At 37.4% G+C, this 15,592-nt stretch overlaps 3 protein-coding genes across 5 annotated transcripts in view; 1 reads left to right on the forward strand and 2 right to left on the reverse strand.

The window, feature by feature from the left end:
- Nucleotides 1–5,051, reverse strand: part of LOC107688421 (transcription factor AP-2-epsilon-like) — a 9,136-nt gene extending 4,085 nt beyond the window's left edge. Inside the window, exons 1-3 of one of the 2 annotated variants that reach the window (XM_016486077.1) lie at nucleotides 4,934–5,051; nucleotides 2,261–2,710; nucleotides 96–150 (exon numbers count right to left, since the gene is read on the reverse strand). In XM_016486077.1, coding sequence (XP_016341563.1) covers nucleotides 96–150; nucleotides 2,261–2,710; nucleotides 4,934–4,978 — 550 coding nt within the window. In that variant the 5' untranslated portion in view covers nucleotides 4,979–5,051. Of the gene's footprint in view, nucleotides 1–95; nucleotides 151–2,260; nucleotides 2,711–4,289; nucleotides 4,524–4,933 lie in introns of those variants that run through there. The other variant, XM_016486078.1, reaches the window with a different exon arrangement.
- A 1,226-nt stretch (nucleotides 5,052–6,277) lies between these two features.
- LOC107688377 (neurochondrin-like) lies at nucleotides 6,278–11,204 on the reverse strand. Its single transcript, XM_016486035.1, has 7 exons — nucleotides 11,126–11,204; nucleotides 10,525–10,738; nucleotides 9,311–10,438; nucleotides 8,468–8,712; nucleotides 8,088–8,303; nucleotides 7,863–8,005; nucleotides 6,278–6,876 (listed from the first exon to the last, which is right to left on the reverse strand). Exons 2-7 carry the CDS (start codon nucleotides 10,723–10,725, stop codon nucleotides 6,458–6,460), a joined length of 2,352 nt encoding a protein of 783 aa, XP_016341521.1. The 5' UTR covers nucleotides 10,726–10,738; nucleotides 11,126–11,204; the 3' UTR covers nucleotides 6,278–6,457.
- A 604-nt stretch (nucleotides 11,205–11,808) lies between these two features.
- The window catches only part of LOC107688423 (mediator of RNA polymerase II transcription subunit 30-like), a 7,867-nt gene continuing 4,083 nt past the window's right edge, over nucleotides 11,809–15,592 (forward strand). Inside the window, exons 1-2 of one of the 2 annotated variants that reach the window (XM_016486079.1) lie at nucleotides 11,809–11,960; nucleotides 12,132–12,362. In XM_016486079.1, coding sequence (XP_016341565.1) covers nucleotides 12,132–12,362 — 231 coding nt within the window. In that variant the 5' untranslated portion in view covers nucleotides 11,809–11,960. The remainder of the gene's footprint in view (nucleotides 11,961–12,131; nucleotides 12,363–15,592) is intronic. The other variant, XM_016486080.1, reaches the window with a different exon arrangement.

Raw genomic sequence — 15,592 nt, forward strand, 5'->3', positions numbered from 1 at the left:
TGCTGTCTGAGCAGCACATAAAATCTTTTTTTTTTCTTCTAGCTGGAGAGGTCGCCCCCCTCTTCTTTATATGCATCAGAGGTACAGACTCTCACCTTTCTTGATAACAGAATGGTCCAGGATCCCCAAAGCGGATGCCTCCTCCATACCCTGTTAAAACAGAATAGCAAAACACTATTACTTCACTTAATTTAAACTTGCTTTATGGTTGAATAGTTATTGATAGTGTGTTGGAAAACACGTGCATTTATTTATTAATTATTTAAATGATTATAGGTATACCATGATACATGGTAAAAAATATTCCTGATTAAATATTGACTATGAACATATTAATTGTATTTGTATAACTATAATCAAAAACTGCTGATTAGATCACACTGAATTTTGTTTGATCATACAAAGTAATTTTATTTAAATTATTCAAAAAAGATACCAAGCATTAAAAATATTTTATGTATTTATATATTGTATTAATATATGTTCGTTAATGCATACTATATGTGTAAAAAATATGTTAAATGGAAGGAATGAGATTTCATGACGTCACATGCATCAGCAATATCAGATAAAACATTTACATTTTTTTTCTCCTCAGAAATAAAAGGATAAAAGTTCGTATTAAGACGACGACTTTGGTTTTCTCTACATCACGTTAACTACTGAACTGTAATATGAAAGCAATGAATGAATAAAACAATATAAACCACTCTGAAAATTAACATCAGATAGCTGTCTATTTAAAGTCGAAGGAATGACCAAGGGGGAAAAAATTGTATTTACGCCTGTTTGTAGCTTTATGTATGGCAAATTAAACTATCAAGCTTGCTCCCGTCTAACTCAGTTCTCGGAAACGCTTCATATCATCAAAGGGAGTCCAGTTGTTTGTTGAATAATTGGCCGAGCAAACCGATTGGACGCGCTGTAAGTTTCCTATGACAGACAGACACGGACTCATTCTGCACCTGCCCACTGCTGTTGTCTTCTGTGTGAAAGAGTGAAAGCACAAGCCATCATGTAGCTCGAGCCGAAAATCAAACGAATTGAAATCTAAGTCTGAAGAATCTGTGGAATGGTCAGTTTAATTAATGATTCTTCAATTAGTGGCACTGATGTTTACTATCCAAGACTGTTACAAAGAAGCTTGCTTTTTGTTTAGTTTTTGTTTTTACAATTGCATACTTGTAAAAGATAAATTATAATGGCTTTAAACTGTATATTTTGTACCTTTTTTTTTTATAACTAATGCTAATTTAAAAAAAGAATTTCGCTTTTTCAATGTCGTATTTTATAAGTAGTACAATAAGACTTTTGCATCATGATTTGCTTTATTTACCAACCCGTTCAGTACTGGAGACGTTTAATTGAGATGAAACACATTTTTACTTTTCCACATGCAAAATTAATTGACTTTTAACTTAAGTCCAAGGTTTATCCAACTTTTCTCTAAAGCTGAGAAATATCATTACCATCTCACATCATTACCACATGATTTATAAAATCTAAACCTTCAAACATTATACCCCAAATCCACTTTTGCAGCACATATTAACATTTTAAAGTTTTATTTTTAAGATATCAAGTCGTCAGAAGTGCCTTTAATTGAAGAACCACCCATATACGTTTTTTTTTCTTTATTTCAGGAGCTGTGATTTATTATTATTATTATTGGTATTATTATTATTTGTCTTGTACTCTTTTAAATAGCGTTTTAAAAATTATATGTATAAAAATATTTATCTGTTTTAGACAACGCGATGCACTAATAAATATATAGATTTTTTATCCTTCATAGACCGGAAAACCAATATATTATATATTTTAAATGCATTTTCACACAAACACATTCGAATTGTTATCACGGCAGAAAAAATACTTTAAAGCACTCATTCATAAAATACGATTATAAACGATTATATATTTCCGTTTCATGTAATGTATGATATATATACTGTATATATATATATATATATATAAACATTTTTCATCATTAATTTTGAGCACGCCAAAGAGTCTCTTATTTAGCCTAAATACATAACCAATAAACAGATAAATTATGTTACGAAGAGACTGAACTGTGTTGTTTAAATGTTATGAAAAACAGTTGTAAAAATCTGTAAAATAATTTATATTTATTAAAACATTTGTGGCCTTTTTAATGGCAGCAATACCAATGCTTTCATAATTTGATTGAGCATGATTGCTCACTATTTGGCATTAATATCTGAAAAAGAAATAAGATAAAAGTGATTAAACTCACCTGAATGTCATCCAGACCGTGAAGACCCACTGCGTGCATTCCCAGGGGACCTTCACCGAGCGCCGCTGCTCCTTCACCCAGTCCATGATGGAGCAACCGCGGAACGCCCGGATACTCCCGACGCGGATCTAAGCTCAGAGCGCGGTGTGACTGCGACAGAAGCCCCGCGTCCTCTGAGCGCGAGCGCTGGGAGTGCCACGCTGCCTGCTGGTGCTGATGGAGGGAGTTGATGGACGTATAGGGGTCCGGTAAATGCGGGTATCCGGTGTCTTGACTCTGGGAATAAGACAGGGAGGACTGGGGGTATGGAGGTGGAAAGTAGGGCGGCTGGAAGTCGGACGCCGGAGTGTGGCAGAGAGGGGGAGCCGAGGAATACGCTGCCTGGTTCAGCGAAGAGAGATGAGAGAGTCGCCCGCTCGGAGAAGAGCTGGACAGTCCGTCCGCACGGTCCTGTGGGTAAAAACCAGTTTATGAAAATCCATCATAACGTTGACTATCTGGGGTCCGACACATAAATAATCAGAATCAAAATCAGAATGAGCTTTATTGACAGGTATGTTTTCACATACGAGGAATTTGTTTTAGTGACAGAAGCTCCACAGTGCAACAGACTGACAGTGACAAGACAGGACACAGACAATAAAAAGAATAATATACAAATATACAAAATAGACAATGTACAAAAAAAAAGCAAAAACACAATATATAATATAGACTGTAAATTAATACTGCAATAAAAGTGACTGTCTATAAACCTATAAAATAAAAATCATACTGTAAAGGTAATGTGTTTTCATCATGTCATAATTGATGCTGCTGTCTGTATCCATTCATTTAATTTGTTACAATAACTTCTGTCATTTCTACTCAGGTTTTCAGAGTTTCAGCTCGATTTTGTTCATCGGTAATTAAATTCAAAGTGCAGTGAGCATCTTGGATATTTAAGATAGCAATTATTGATCAGTTCTGAATATAGTGGGTTGATTTTTATATAGCCTACAGTATATGCAGCATAATTAGGCCTCTTTGTTAATTATGAGCTGTGTGTAAATACAGTTATTGTTATTAGCATAATTTATTTAATTTACATATGTGTGACTTATGTCAAGTGTTACTGGGAAGATAACTGCAGATTCTATATTAATTTAATTTGTTTAAATGTTATATTCTGGATTTCAGGGTATTACATTAATGGTCGTTAATCATACTATTCATTATAACCATACTAAATAAAAATTCTAATAGCCTTTTTTCTAAGAGCTTTTTTTCTGTGCCAGGTGTCTTAATTATACCCACTGTTTTAGCAGGATTAATAGACAGACAATAGATACAATTAATACTGTTTTACAGGATTACAGGCACAAAAAAAGAACAAAACAAAACAAAACAAAAAAAACACGTAGGCCCAATAATTTTGCTTTTTGTGCTTCTATAATTTTCCTTGCCATTTTCCAATTTCTCGGATATTTTTAGTAAAAATAATTTATATCGACTGAAACCCTATAACAATTGAATGTGACCGCATCTTTCATTTGATACTTTTGCAGATACTCATTTTATTTTGATTCATATATCTATTTAACTTTTTATTTGTTTTATTTACATTGATTTGTTTTTATTATTTTTACTTTTATTATTTCTAGTTAATATTAGCTTTTTGAGAGTGTTGGAACCGCCATCACATGTGATAAGAACAAATCAAACCGAAGTTTCTGTCTTGCCTTTTTCTGCCACCGAATTTAATGATTCTCTTTGTTGAAACGCAAGACATAACTTCCAAGTCACTGCAAGACAAAGACTAGTCTGTTATCTCCGTTTAGACCAATGACAGCATGTGACATTTCCAATGAAACACTCCAGCACACTTTTGCGCTTCCATATAATACACACACACACACAATAACCATTGACCCCGATTACGCTCGCGCGTCTGCGCTTTCATCTACACTCAACGCAGCTGATATCACATGACAATCATCCCGATGAAGAGCCCATCAGATCAAAAGAACTTTGCATCAGTTTGACTCACCATGGTCGAGTAGGTGTGGACTAACATCTGGACACAAGAGCTCCAACGTGCCTTTTACGCGTTGACTTTTACAGCCTCCTTAAAGCCTAGAAGTCAATAAAACCCCGGGATCTCGATCCATTAACTAGACAATCCCAGTGAGGTTCTCCTCTCTGGATGATGCTCTATATCAGACTGTCCCTGTTAATCACACCCGAGCGCTCTTATAGCGCTACACTATGGGGGGAGGGGTTGGGTAGACCACCTTAAAGGGACATTAATTAATTCATTATTTTCGTTAATTTGAAAAATCCTTCTCCTTTTTTACAGCATTTTTTGCAGGCTAATGGTTCACCAAACTTCATTGACTATTACTTTACATCTTCCACAGTTTATAATTAATTGTGATTTCTATAGGCTAAATATCACATAGAAAATAATGTTAATAAAGTTTGTGTTCTTGGCATATTTTTTAGTTGTATTTTTTTTTCTGCCAGTCCTACCAGCGATTTTTTTTTTTTTTTGAAAATAAACCAAATATTGTTTCTAAATGCGAAAATAGCTTCTTTTTGTAGAGTGATAATCTAGTTCTAGTATATAACAAAAACTTTTTCAATGACATTTTTTTTCAAATTCCACTGAAATAAACACTATCTATAGCCTACCTGTAAGCAGTAAGGTTCTGTCTTGGTCCGTGATTTCCACAACATGTTTCTGTATAAAGTTGTCGTCCTTTGTTGAATTCAAGACGGGAGAGAACAGACTATGTGCCCTGCGAGATGAACGGTGAGAGAGAGAGAGGTACCGGAGAGTCACGGGAGTTTTATTGACAAAAAGAGACGAGAGAGATAGAGATAGAGATAGAGAGAGAGATAGAGAGAGAGCGAGAGATAGAGAGAGAGAGAGAGAGAGAGGGAGAGAGAGAGATATGCTGATGGGCGGAGGATAAACTTGTGTGAGACAAAAGTGGGGGCAAGTGGGATCCTGATTTTAGATGGCAAGACGCACTGAGGAAAGTTTAAGCGCAGAAAATCTATATGCCCAAAATGCGACACATTAATATATCATCATATTTTTGCTATAACTGTCGAATAAACAAGAGACCACAATAAAACCCCGCTCAGGCGAAAGTCATCTTTCTAATGAAAGATTTTAACTGAAAGGTAGAGCTGTGTTGTCTGGTTGAGGGCATTTTGAACTAACGTCAGGTCGGGACAAGTTGACACTAGTTTTACATGACAAATCGTCACGTTTTACAGTATTTCTTTATGTTAGGCTACGTCACATTTTTTGCATTTCATGGATTGTTTTGAATTATCCATGATTTTTGGACTCGAATACCATGTATTTTATGTACCGTTGAAAACGAAATATGTTTAATTAGGTTTAATAATTTTGTCCGAAAATGCTGTCTAGGTAGGCCGCTCACTATGCTTGAAGAGGCCGCAAGTATACAGAACTGACATCAAGAACTACTCCTGATTTGTTTGTCTATTACTTTCAATCCCTTAAGCATTACGTGATTATGAAAGGGCCAAAACAGTAGCAAGTAACTACAAATTTGCTGCAAGGGCACGACAGATTATACATTTGACAGTTCAAGCCTGAGAGCAGTTCAAGGTCATTTGAAACTAAAACATTGTAACTCTGGTATAATTATTACGAAGTTGGCTGTAAAACCTCATAATACCTGAGAAAATACACTGTATATTTGAACTTACAAAATATCACTTTTCAAACCACAGAAACAATAAAGTTATTGAAAGGAAATGGTAATTTTAACCCAAAATGTTTATAGTAAATAATACGTTCATGTTTTCTAACAAATGCCCTTGTGCAAACACATATGGCATGTTGTGAATTTGATTATGAGTTTGTTACTAAAATCATTCCTTGTCCGTTTGTGAATAACTATAGATTGCTGTAAGGATGCCACCTACTGGACATACTAACACACAACACTGATAAGTCAGTGCAACAGATACATTTCACATGAAATAAACGAATGAATGTCATGTTCTTGAGAACACATAAAATAACAATAAATCACTTCAAAACATTCTGGTTTATATTTTGGCCACAGAGTGCATTTATTACATATCCTTTTGCGTATACAATGTCAAACAGCCATATGACAACATAGCAAGTGCTTTATCTGTCTGTTATTAAATATATGTATTTTACAAAATCTACTCCACCAATATTGTGCTAAGCTGCGGCAAACCCTGAAGAGATCCACAGCTTACACTCTTGACCAGCTCACTAATGTCCTTGCGACACACCGGGCATTGCTTGGCAATGGCACACAGGACTTCCTCTAGAGCATCCTGTGAAGGTTGGTCTGGAAGACGACCACTGGATCCTAGCAGAGTGAAGATGTTCTGCAGCCATCCTTCATCTCTGATCAGGGTGGTTATCCAGGGTTGAGCTCGAACACAATCACCCAAAGCCTGCAAACTGAGCCTCCAGAGCTCTCCAGCCTCCTCCCAGTGTTCCTCCCAGAGAGCGCTGATCCGTGCCGGTTTAGAAGCCTGTCCGGACTGCACAGCACTCAGGAGAAAAGACAGAACCGAGGAGAAGAAACGCCGCTGGCCAAGTTCTACAGGGTCTGCAAAGATTCAAGACACCCATTATTAAGCAGCAACAATAAACATATCCTGTATTTTTACATTTAAATTGCCTTTGCTGTCATCTAATGCTCACTTAAAGGGATCGTTATCCCTGAAAATTCTGTCCAACCAAACAGTTGCTGGTAGCCATATTTGGTTACCAACATTCTTCTACATTATTCATTCTGACAAAACGGGTCACATGAGGGTGACAATTTTCATTTTTAGGTGAACTATCCCTTTAAAGTTACATTTTCTAAACACTAATAATGGAGTAAAACTGTTCAAATTTAATCTTGTATTATTTAAAGCAATTAATTTGAGTTTTTTGCTTTTAATTTATTTAGACAAAGTAGGATAGAATTTTTATATCCATATCTGCTCTTATTGTAAATGTTTCATCAGTGGACATTATTCCAAAGACAAAAACTGTTACATTTAAAATCTTTCATCAAAGTAATAACTTGCTCTGCCTCTGAAAACTCTTTCCTATTCAATGATGTCACCAAACACCAGTGCTATTTTACTATCATTGATATACAATTATAGCTTTTGTTAATATTTTGAATTGTATTTTATTTTTATATTTTCAGTTTTTAATTGTGGTTAGAAATGTTCATAATTTTGTTGTGTTTTTGACATTTTTATTAGTTTCCGTGTTCTTTTTTAAATATATAGTTTTTATTTATTACTTAAACTAAATAAGAATGAGAAACGTTGCCTTGACAACTACCTGAAATATAAATATATTTGTAATGTTTTCTTTTATTTCAGTAAATGATTATTTTATTCAAGTAATGAAAATGTTTTTTTTTTTTTTATGGTTAAGTTTTAGTTTAGATATATAATAATAATCCTGCCAAGCGTTTCTTTTCTTTAACTTACCTTTTTAGTTTTTTTTATCAAATACATAATTGCTAAGATACACATCCTATAAAATGGTACGTCCTACTAACCAATTTGTATAATTTCAAGCCAGAGGTACCTGTGGAAGTTGACTTCAGTCTGCCAATCATGAGACCCAAAGTGCAACAGTTTGCGGCTAAGACCAAGAGGCGTGGCTTATGAAGAAGAGCAGGCAGTGCTTCGCTCAGCATGGTCTCCAGAGCAATGAAACAAGGATCATTCCTGAGAGAGCACAATGGAGCAGTGCATCAATTCATGGTTAAGGAATAACTTTACCCGTGTGTGAGTTCAGATCTGTGTGTACCTGACTCGTTCTGGCTCTGTGATGGCAAAGTTGAGTAAGGCCGAACACGCCGTTTCCAGACTGGGGTCTCGGGTCACCGTTTTACCACTCTGACCTCTCAAAGACGCCCAACCTTTACTCAGAAAATCCACAAGCATGGCTGGAGTATCCAATGAGAGAAGAACTCGCCTCGGCCCATCTTCAGCGGAGAGGTGGCACAGGGCTGGAAGAAGATATCTAAGAAAGAGCAGGAACATATATCCACTTAAAAAGACAGCATAAGGTCTGAATAAAAAAAAATATATATATACACATATTTTGCAGATTTTATTTTATTAATTTCCATGACCTTTCCAGGATTGTGGGAACCTTCTATTAAAAAAGGCATAATAGTGTCTTACCTAAGAGCAGCTTCTCTGCTCCAGGTCCCATCTTGTGAACTGTTGCTGATGGACATCTTTGACATCCAATCAGCAAGTCCCTTGCTTTCTCCCCCTCCCTTGAAGTGACTTTTAGCATAGCCGATGAGAAAAGGCAAGAGGTCAATGACATCTTCTTTCAGACATGAGGTTTCTTCAGCAAGCCAAGCACAGAGGGAGCGGAAAGTGGCGAACAGAAACGGGTCATCATAGCTGGTCTGTGCCAACTAAATGGGGAAACAATGAATAACAGTTTATAGGTATTCGAAGTATATTCCCATTTAATTAAAGTTCTTCAAATAGACTTCTAACAATACATTCACTTTTGTTCATAAGTATGGGATCAGTACAGATACCGATTGATTAAATTATTTCTATCTATTTCAAATAAATGCTGTTTTTAAACTTTCTGCTCATCAAATAATCCAGAAAAAAATGTATCACGGTTTCCACAAAAATATTAAAACAGCACAGTTGTTGACCATAATTAGAAATGTTTCATAAGCACCAATTCATTGGTGAAAGATTTTTAAAGGATCATGTGACACAGAAGACTGAAGTAATGGCTGCTGAAAATTCAGATTGGCCATCACAGGAATAAATAACATTTTAAAATATACTGAAATAGAAAAGTAGTTATTTTAAATTGTAATATTATTTCACAATATTCCTGTTTTTACTGTATTTTTGGTCAAATAAATGCAGCCTTGATGAGCATAAGAGACATCTTCAAAAACATTTTTTAAAAATCTTACCGACCACAAACTTTTGAATGGTAATGCAGTAATACATTTAATTTAACACTTGCATTTAAACCATTCTCACCTGCTTTAGATAGTACATTTCAGCTGAGAAGGCCTCCTCCAGAGCTCCTAGGACCTGTCTGCTCTGCTGAAGACTCAGGCCAGTGATAGCTGTCTGTATCTGGGCAGGATTTGAAACCGCCCCCTGGCTACAGGCTTGTTCCATAGCCGCCTCCATGATGCGATAGCAGGCAGTGAGTGTGTGCTGCAGCTGGGGTGAGATCTCTGTACCCGGCGGCTCTTCTAGACCCATCCTCACCTCCACACATGCCCGGTTCACCAGCAAGCAACAGAATTTAGGAGGTCCTGTGGACTCCCATCCATACAGGTCCAGAAGGCAGGCAGATACCACCAAAACCAAGCCTAAATGCTCTTGACTGAGCTTGCCCTGAATCAAAGGCCACAGCGAAGCCCGTAGATTACCCACAATCTCCTTAAGCACCTGGCTTTCTGACTCGACCCCGGGTGGAGGAAGAAACGGCGGTATTTGAGAGCACATCTCTAATCTGTCCTGATCTGAAACTCGGCAGAAGTTTTGCGAGATGGTTCCCAACAGCGAGAGAAGATCGGACGAGTGTCTAGCCCAAGCCCGTTGTCTTATGCTAGATGACAACAGGTGTCCCAACAGCGGAAGCCCTTTTTCATGGCTGAGAGTTTGTTTTATGAGTACGGCTCTACATAGAGCCAAAACCGCACCGCGGGAAAGAAGCTGCTCGGGGCCTTGTGGTAAAGCACATACAGCATTTAGAACCTGATAGCAGTCACAAGCCAAAGCTTCATCCAAGGTAGACATACTAGAAGTGGTCTGGGAATCTGTAGCACTTTCAGTTTGAGATCCAGAGCTGTTCTGGGCTTCATTCCCAAGTGTTTGTGTTTGTTTATCTGTCCAGTTGGGTCCGTTCTCCAATATGCTCAGGATCAGAGGGACTGTGCTGAGAAGTTGTGGATGAGCAACCATGCTTGCGTCTGTGCTGAGAGCAGCCAGCAGAGCAGTGCCCAGAGAGATCAACTCCTCCGGGGGCAACCTGGAGCTGTCACCACCCCGAAATGCTGTAACCAGAAGGCGTGCGGGCAGATTAAAGCCTACCGCTTCAAAAATCCGATGGAGAGTTCCGGTATCCAGCTGTCCTGCTGGACACAACCTTGTGATCTAAACGCAAGAGATAACAATGAGCAATACAATATATGTTTTCGGTATAATTTAGATGAGGAGGATAAGTTGTTGTTGTTGTTTACCAGGAGAAGGGCTGCTAAAATGTGGCTGTCATTCTTGGCATGACTGAGAGCATGTAGACAGCGCTCCAGAACCTCTCTCTGAGACGGAGACAGACCATTGGGGTCAGAACTGCACCCTTCTGCTGCATTTGGCTCTGTACTGGGTGGACTCCGTGGAGCATAGACTTCCTCTGGCTTGAGATGACATCCATTCTCTGCCATCTTCTGGGCCAAACTGTGAACAACCAGATATTCACGGATCAGAAGTTATGTTAACTGCTTCAGAAACTAGTCCGAATGTATACATGATATAATGCCTGATGTTTAAATTACTGATTGTGCTTCAATATGTCAGATTCAGGACTGAAAAAATGCCTAAGGCATGTTCCGGTCAGCAGGTTAACAGGTTTAAGAGTTCACATCAGGTTAAATCACAGAGCTGTAAAGATAAATGACTGTCGTTTAATGATTTATTATTGTATTACAAAGAACTAATAAGTTAAGAGTTGACTGAGTAGTAAGCAAACGTAAAACTAAACATTTTAAAACCATATTCAACACATACGAATGTCTTAAATAATGTAGATTAGTGTAAATCAATCAAAAAGCCACAAATACATACCTTATGCAGTGAACAAACCTGGAGCCGAGCAGGATTATTTTACACACAAGTTGAAGCTACGTGGAGACGGAAAAACTCGCGAGACATAACGAGAGAACTCGATTTCAAAATAATAGTCTTCGGTAAACGAAAGAAAAACAGCAATGCGATGTTTTTTTTTTAAGAAATGAAAAATCTCAATATATGTGTATGTGCGCGTTTGGAATGAAATAACAAAAATATGATGCCAAACTGTGATTTTTTAAAATATGGAGCACGTTTAGTAATGTACCTGTATAATGAAAACTCAAATACAATGTAATAAATAGTAAAGCAAGGTACATTAGGCACATGAATACTTAGAGTGCAAATATTAATATTATGTTCTATTATAATATAAATATTAACATTTATAATACCCAAATCTAAAATTAATAAAAAAGAAATTAATAAAATGAAATAACACTAAAAATATACACAATACTGATTGAATATAGTACATGAATACTTTTAATAATATCATTTTATTCATAGAATATGAATAAAATAAATACAATATACTATTAATAATTATATTATTATTATACTATAATACAAATATCATTAGAGCCCAAAATATAAAACAAACAAATTAATTCATTAATAAATAAAAATGTTATGCTTTTCCTGACTGGATTTAGAGGTTCCTCTATGTAACACAGGAAACAGGAAATGATGAAACAGGTCATGGCTAATGCTCCTGTTTGAAATGTTTGAATGTGAGCGAGTGTAGAAGTCCCGCATTTATTTAGCAATTATTACTGTTATCCACCAGAATTAAAGTACTTACGGACCAGGAGCAACGCCAATAAGCGCAGTGAGTTTCTATACAAAGCGCGTAATATTACTCCGAACTTTGAGCGCTGAATTCAATGCTCCGTCCCTTTAGTCTCATCCATTCATAAATAAACAGATACATAGTTTTTATTCCATAAGCATGGCCCCACTTTCGTGTTTAGCTGACTTAATGAATGATCTCTGCTTTTAGATGTCTGCTTCACTCCCTCAGAAGGTTCTTGGTTCGGGTATGCCTGGCATGCCCCCTCAGCAGCAGCAGCCGCAGACACACATGCCTCCTGGCCTCGCGCAGCCTGGGATGCCCCCACAAGGTGCCCTACGGGAAATCTCTCCCGTTTACCTGTGCCGCATCGGTCAGGAGACTGTCCAGGACATCGTCACACGCACTATGGAGATCTTCCAGATCACACGGGCCACTCAGGTGAGTTTGCGTCCGCGACATTTAAATATACAGGGGGTCTGACGCTAGTGCGCAGTACGACTAGTAGCTAACGTTAGTCATTCCTAGCTGCTGTAACATTTGATCAAATCAGGACATCTAATCAGTGTTCGAACTATATCGTGGACTTTGGGGGAGCCCACTTTTATTTTATAAAAGAATGCCTCAAAAGAATGACACAAAGATACATAACAGCTACAAGTGTATGCACTACAGTATATAGGATAAATCACTATACAGGATTTACCCTATTATACTTTATCGACACGAATTGATAGGTGAAACAACAAACAGCCACCCACAAATAGTCTATATACAAAGCATCAGGCTGTCTTTGAGTTCACATGAACAACGGTTAAAGTTACTCGTCAGGCTACAGAAGAATACCATAATTACTCCGTTTAGTTAGGTCTAATGCCGAGTTCACACTGCACGATTTTCAAACTCGTCGGATCGCCGTTGTTTTCACACTGCGTGACAATCTGGGGTAGCATTCAGTTGCTGATTTGTTCACATTGCACGATGGATCGGCGACAGGGGGTTTCACACTGCATGACTTCACAATAGGAAGAATCGCCGACAGCTCTGTCTGGTCCGCAAAATACGTTTCACAACAAAACACACGCGAGAAGTGATAAGGAAATAACGCGAGAACCCGCGTGCGTCAGACCGGAGTTCTCGAGCAAGACTGTAATTATTAAAAAAAATACATATAGCCCACAAATTGTCTGTGAGCTGATTTCCAGCTACAAGGAGAAAAAGAAAAACAGATTATGCAGGAGGGAGATGCAGGGAACGGGGATTGGGTGTTCTGCAAAGAGAGTTGGAGGTAAATAATTTTGCAGTAACTGTTATGCTGATGTTGCGAATAACATGCCTTACCTTAACACAGAATTGACCACAGAGTCCACAGTTTATATTTTTTCTACGAATCTTTGAGTTAAAGGGGTCATGCGATTTCAATTTTTCCTTTCTCTTTGAAGTGTTACAAGCTCTTGGTGCATAAAGAAGATCTGTAAAGTTGCAAAGACTAAAGTCTCAAATCCAAAGAGACGCGATGCAACGCATAAAAAGACAGTATAAGTCATTATAATCAGTAATTATGTCCCCACTGGATGCAACAAATGCCTCGTTTGTAATGGGTTTTAATGTTTATGTCTCGTCGCTCTGGCCGGGACACGGCATCAACAGTATGTGAGGGGCGTAACATTTCCGTCTCACGCTTGAGGTATTCGGCCAATCACAACGCATTGGATAGCTGGCCACACAGCACACCTCGCTTTTTCAGACCGATGAGCTTTGTAAAAATCGGCGCGTTTCAAAAAGGCGGGGCATAGAGGAGAAACAATAATGTACAGTATGTGGAAAATAATGTGTTTTTTGAACTTTAAACCGCATAAACACATTTCATTACACCAAATACACAAAATAATGTTCTTTTTAGCAGCATCATATGACCCCTTTAACATGTACTAAACATGAGTGGAATTTGCACCGCAGCGCCCCCACACCTTGATGCTCATGACAAGAACAGCATGTATCAGCATGATAAAGTTATCTTTATTGAAGTGAATTAGGTTTAAATCGCCGTCATGCATGCATGAATGAATGATATTTTTGCAATTTTACACATAATCCACGATGATCACATTACACAAAACTGAAATTGCACGTCAAAATAACACATTGTCAATATTTTTTGAGATCCCCCAAAATTTCACAAATCACGTTTTCAGGGGAGCCCATGTCTGATTAAGGGGAGCCGAGCTCCCCCTAGCTCCCCCGTAGTTCGCACCCTGCATCTAATTATACCATTATTAGTACTATTTTTTCAGCTTTTGGATGGGGAAATAGAAATGTCAAAAGTTCAAACAAAGCAACGAACAATGCCATATTTTGATTAATATCAATATCCCTTATAATCAGAGCAGCATCTAAAAAAACACATACACCACTGCAGTAGCATAATACAGTTCAAACACACTGATACTCTAATACTAAATGAACACATTTATGAGTTTGAAATGTAGTATTTCTTAAAACTTCTTCCATTTGTATAAAAGCACTTGGAACTGCTCTGCATGGTTTCAATAAAAACAGGCCAGTCTTCAGGAAATCAAGCTCACAGAATAAAATCTCTCCTTTGTTCGCCTCAGTTTTGTTTTTTGCACCAGAAGCAAAATTGTGCTGCATGCTGCTGACACATCAATGCGACTGTATCAGCTTGCAACTTGAAGAGAACATAACCTTTTGGCATGTTAAATGGTGGACAGTGGATGAGTCTTATATTCCTATGCATAAAGATGTATTAAAATCGTAACCAAACATTAGAAATAAAACATACAAAACATATAAAAGAAAATCTATATTTCTATTTGGACATGCATAAAATATTTCCGAGTTTGAGAAGCAAATTCCAAATACTGGATAATAAATTTCACTGTGGAACTGTGTTCAAAGACAAAATAAGACTAGTGCAGTGTTTCCCCTGACATTATTAGGGGGGTGGCCCGCCCTCCCATAATTTTATTTAATTTTATTTTCTCTATAGTGCCAGATCACAAAATAAATCATTTAAAGTTACCTTTCCTATAGAACATGTCTATACCTTGTTCTTTTATTAAACAAACTAAATAACCTTATGTTATTTATCTTATTTACACAACGGCATGTCATTTCTGTCTCTACGTTACATGGTCGCGCTCTCTGTATCACGCACAGCGGAGTTCCGCCCCGATGCCACACACACTCCCACTCCCACTAGTATTTGTGAATATTAAGCCGCAAAACGACTATTTAAATATGAATTCTGCATGTCTCTGTGTTAATGAATGGCGCAGACGCGCGGTTTTGTTTACTACTCGAACTGAAGCTCGCGTGATGCTTCCGGTGATATTAACATCTGCCGTCTCACTAATGAGGACATAAATACATGAACAACATCTCCAGAACTGCTCTGAGAGTCACTTCATGAGCATTTGACTGTTTCATTTGAGTAAAACTATCCTCATATCATATACACACAGAAATGTAAAGGTATTCACGGCAACCCGTCAAAATAAAAGTTCGGTTTAACTTGAAGACATTGCAGCAGAAATATATTAGCCTACTATTGTTCAGTAGAATGTGCCCGTAATAGACTACTACTACTAAAATTATTAAAACCTTATTTTTAAGGAATAATCATACAATATTTCTTCAGTGTTTTAATT

Source organism: Sinocyclocheilus anshuiensis, unplaced genomic scaffold, assembly GCF_001515605.1.
Source record: "Sinocyclocheilus anshuiensis isolate Anshui unplaced genomic scaffold, SAMN03320099.WGS_v1.1 scaffold209, whole genome shotgun sequence".
NCBI lineage: Eukaryota > Metazoa > Chordata > Actinopteri > Cypriniformes > Cyprinidae > Sinocyclocheilus > Sinocyclocheilus anshuiensis.

Excerpts from the sequence above, each read along its gene's own strand:
- LOC107688377 (XM_016486035.1), bottom strand. The coding sequence starts at position 10,725 with ATGGCAGAGAATGGATGTCATCTCAAGCCAGAGGAAGTCTATGCTCCA. Across the intron at positions 10,439-10,524 it reads TTTTAGCAGCCCTTCTCCTG|ATCACAAGGTTGTGTCCAGC; the intron begins GTAAACAACAAC and ends TCTTGCGTTTAG. Across the intron at positions 6,877-7,862 it reads ACTGAAGTCAACTTCCACAG|ACCCTGTAGAACTTGGCCAG; the intron begins GTACCTCTGGCT and ends GAATCTTTGCAG.